This window comes from Aptenodytes forsteri, unplaced genomic scaffold, assembly GCF_000699145.1.
Source record: "Aptenodytes forsteri isolate BGI_AS27 unplaced genomic scaffold, ASM69914v1 Scaffold168, whole genome shotgun sequence".
NCBI lineage: Eukaryota > Metazoa > Chordata > Aves > Sphenisciformes > Spheniscidae > Aptenodytes > Aptenodytes forsteri.
The window spans coordinates 272,194-276,115 of NW_008796047.1; the positions used below are offsets into that span (position 1 = coordinate 272,194).

The window sequence follows — 3,922 nt, forward strand, 5'->3', positions numbered from 1 at the left end:
CTGCAGAGGGGGTTTTTTTTTTTTTTTCCACCCTCCAAACTAATCACTTTTCCTGCTCGCGCTCGCAGCCCCGCTCCCCTGCAGCCCCCGAACGCGGCACGGCTGGCTGCTGGGGCCCCTCGCAAAGGCGTCCCTCTTCCAGGCTGCTAATTAGTTGCTGGAATTAAGCGGGAGCGCGCAGGAGCCAAACTCCTTGCAGATGTTGCTGGTACAGTCCCGGAGCACGTGCCTGCAGCCGGGGGACTCGTGCCAGCCTCCCCAGCACCCGGAGCAATGCCACTGCTCGTGGGCCACGGTCCTCAGCGCCATTCGAGGTGCCAACGTGCCCGCCGGTCGTGTCGATCATCGCTGGCTCTGCGCCGGTCCCGGGGAGGACCGTGGTCTGCGGTGGGACCGTGCTCTCCCATCCCACCAGTAACAGCCCTGCGTAATGCCCGGCTGTGCCTCATCCAAAACCCTCTTGCTGTTGGGGTGGCTCGGAGGATGCTCTTGGAGGATGGTCTCCGAGGATGCTTTGCTCTCAGAGGATGCTCTGCTGCCAGAGGATGCTCTGCTCTTGGAGGATGCTCTTAGAGGATGCTCTGGGGGGGATGCTCTTTTCTCGGAGGAGTGGGAGGAGAGGGCGGCTGAGGATGCCCTTGCTCACACGGGCAGAGCCCCGTGGCTCACCGAGGTCTTGCATTTAGCTTCTGCTCACAGACACCCCAGAAAAGTGCCATGGATGGAGAAAGGCAACTTGTGTGCTCCTTGCAGGGGGTCTGATGGCAAGGAGTACCCCAAAGAGCGTTTTTCCACTGGAAACGGGGGATCCAGCCAGCGTGATGCTTCCTTTGTCAAGTCTTGGGGTGAAAGCAGAGCCATTTCCCGGGAGATATGGCCCCGTGCATGCTCACCCCAGGCTGATCAGCCCGGCGGCTGCTCCAGCCCCCTGGCAGCGACACACCGCCCCGGCCCAGGGCCCGGCAGAGCCGTCCTGGCGGCACTCACCCGGGCAGCGGTAGAGCTTGCGGGCCTGGGCGATGTCCCCTTTGCTCAGACGCGTCCGCTGGCCGATGGCAGGCCGGACCCCGTTCACGTCGTACTTGGGCAGGATGGTGTCGAGGAAGATGCCCCTGGGGCGAGAGCAGGGAGAGGCTGAGCAGCAGCTGGAAAGCACCGGGTCTGCGGCTGCTCCCCGCTGCCGGGGGAAGGATGCTAAAAACAGCCTGGCTAATTAAAGCCTGCAGGCCGGTGAGTCAGCGGGGACGTGTCCCCGACGGAGGTGACCGCGGGGACAGCACCGTCCCTGCCCTAGAAAGGGATGCCGTGGGGCTTCATCCTGCCCCGGCATGCTGCGGCACGGCTCCGCTGGAGCTGGGAGCCTTGCACCAAGTGCATTAACCCCGTGCAGAGCTGCTAACGTGCCACTGTCCCCTGGGGCTGGGGAACCCCACGCCACCATCCCCGGTGCTGCGGGGAGGATGGGGACGTGCGGGCGAGCCACCCCGGCTGCGTACCTGGAGAAGGTGTTCCTGGCGTAGTGCATGATGCTGTCGAAATCGTACGTCTCGCCCAGCGACTCCACCTCCTCCGGCTCCATCTTCAAGAAGTTGTACTCCTGCCCTGCGGAGGCAGGTGGGACGGGGACGCCGTCAGGGGGGACCCCAGCTTTGGCAGCATCCTGTGGCAGGGAGGAAGAGGAGGAGGAGGAGAAGGAGGAGGAGGAGGACGTGGCAGGGAGGAAGAGGAGGAGGAGGAGGAGGAGGAGGAGGAAGGCTGGTCCCTACCTGGCTGGATGTTCTCCCGGATGATGGAGACGTGGTCATCCCGGTCAGGGCGCGTGTGCTCGTGCCAAAACCCGATGACGTGGCCCAGCTCGTGCACCACGATGCCAAATTTGTCACAGTTTTTGCCGATGGAGATGGCCTGGGGTCCCCCTCCTCGGCGGCCCACGTAGGAACAGCACCTGGGGGGGAGGTGGGTGGCACCGGCTGAGCCCCGACTCTCCGGGGGTAGGCCCCTGCGGTGTGGGCATCCCGGTGCTTCCCCAGATAAAGACATGAGTCAGGCCAGGAGCATCAGCCCCCCAGGTCCTGCTCAGCGTGGAGCATCTGGGAAGCATCCCTGTTGCCTCGGCTGGCTGGAAGCTTCAGCCGTCCTGCCCGTGCAGGGAGCTCGAGCCATGCCTCCCACCTCAGCTCCTGCCCCTGGGCTGCCTGGCACGGCATGGCACGGCATGGCACGGCATGGCACGGCATGATGGCACGGCATGGCACGGCACAGCTGCAGGCAGCCCCGGCACCCCGGGGTGCTGCTCCCACGGGTGCCCGTCTCCCAGTCCTGCACCATGGATGAACTCTTGCCCGCGCCCGGCAGCTCGGCTGGTCCAACCCTGCATGCCAGACCCAGGCTCGGGGCTTGCACCGGTGCAGGGGCGAGGACCGGCACCCCCCACCATCGTGCACAGCCCGTTCCAGGGGAAAGCCTCCTCCTAACCACCATCTGCTTGGCTGGGGCTGTGCCCTGACGCGTGAAGACACTGAGCTCTTCCAAACCCCTGTTTCCTTTGGCGTCAACCCTGCTGCAAGCCCGGGCTGGTGCCGCACCACCAACCTCAGCCCCCAGCCCGCGGCGGCGAGTGCCATGGGTCGGCGGGCTCCGAGACCTCCTGTGCCCCAACCACCCCCAGGGACCAGACCCCAGGGACGGGTCCCCTTCACTCCCCAGCCCTCCGCAAGACCGAGCGGGTCTGGGCCAGCCGGTTAGCACCACACGCACGCCGACGTGGGCGTTTCGGTGCCAAGGCATGTCAGCCGAGCATCCTAATTAGCACTCCCACGAGCTGCCACGCTCCCTCTTTGCAGTGCAAGAGCCAAGGGGCAGGGTGGTCCCGGTGCGTGCCTGGAACCCCCCCCCCCATGTACCCGCAGGGACGGTAGGTGAAGACGATGTAGCTGTCCTCATCGTTGCGCTCCAGGAACGTGACGCAGGTGTGCTTCTCCCAGTGCCGCATCGCCTGCCGGAAGATGGCTCGCTGGCTGCCTGCGGGAGGGGGCGGCGGGGGCCGTCAGCCCGGCATGGGGAAACTGAGGCACACCGGGGACGGAGCATCCCCCCCTGGCTCGCCTGCACTCACCGCTGAAGTTGCCGCTGATCACGTAGGGGATGACCCCGTCCGGCCACACTCTCTCCGGCCGGGACGTGGCGGCGCGGCGGCTCCGTGCCCGGTGCCGGCCCCGGCTGCGCGGTTGGTGGCCAGGCCGCGTGCTGCCTGCGGGGAGCATGGGGGTGAGTGCGGGCAGCCCCCGGGGACGGAGGCGGCCGGGAGGGCTGGGGCCGCGGTGGTACCTGAGGAGTTGGTGGGCAGGCGCGTGATGGTGTGGCGTGCCAGGTCCACCACCCGGTCCACCTGGAAGAGCTGCAGGTCCTCCTCGTCCAGGGCGATGTCTCCCAGGAAGGCAGCTCGGGGAGGGGGGGAGGAGGTGTAAGTGAGTGCGGGCAGCCCCCGGGGACGGAGGCGGCCGGGAGGGCTGGGGCCGCGGTGGTACCTGAGGAGTTGGTGGGCAGGCGCGTGATGGTGTGGCGTGCCAGGTCCACCACCCGGTCCACCTGGAAGAGCTGCAGGTCCTCCTCGTCCAGGGCGATGTCTCCCAGGAAGGCAGCTCGGGGAGGGGGGGAGGAGGTGTAAGCACCCCATGCCTATGCCAGGGGACCCCAAACCCCATCGGGGCTGGGCTCCCCGCGCCCAGCATCTCCCCAGCCCCTCCACAGCTGGCAAGCTCCTGAAGAGGAAGGCAAGCCCTTCCTCCTCCTCCCTCTTTCCTTCAACTGGGGGCCAGGAGGGAAAGCGAGCGTGGTGCCGGCCGGGCTCCCCCCGCTCCCCAGCCCGCCGCCGTGTCGGCTCTCCCAGCAGCTGGAGCCAGCCCCACGCTGACATCTGGTT

At 67.0% G+C, this 3,922-nt stretch overlaps 1 protein-coding gene across 1 annotated transcript in view; it reads right to left on the reverse strand.

Annotated features, from left to right (window-relative positions):
* Nucleotides 1-3,922, reverse strand: part of BMP1 (bone morphogenetic protein 1) — a 41,178-nt gene that overhangs the window by 19,044 nt on the left and 18,212 nt on the right. Inside the window, exons 3-7 of the mRNA XM_019473900.1 lie at nucleotides 3,116-3,250; nucleotides 2,904-3,021; nucleotides 1,767-1,945; nucleotides 1,497-1,602; nucleotides 988-1,112 (exon numbers count right to left, since the gene is read on the reverse strand). Coding sequence (XP_019329445.1) covers nucleotides 988-1,112; nucleotides 1,497-1,602; nucleotides 1,767-1,945; nucleotides 2,904-3,021; nucleotides 3,116-3,250 — 663 coding nt within the window. The remainder of the gene's footprint in view (nucleotides 1-987; nucleotides 1,113-1,496; nucleotides 1,603-1,766; nucleotides 1,946-2,903; nucleotides 3,022-3,115; nucleotides 3,251-3,922) is intronic.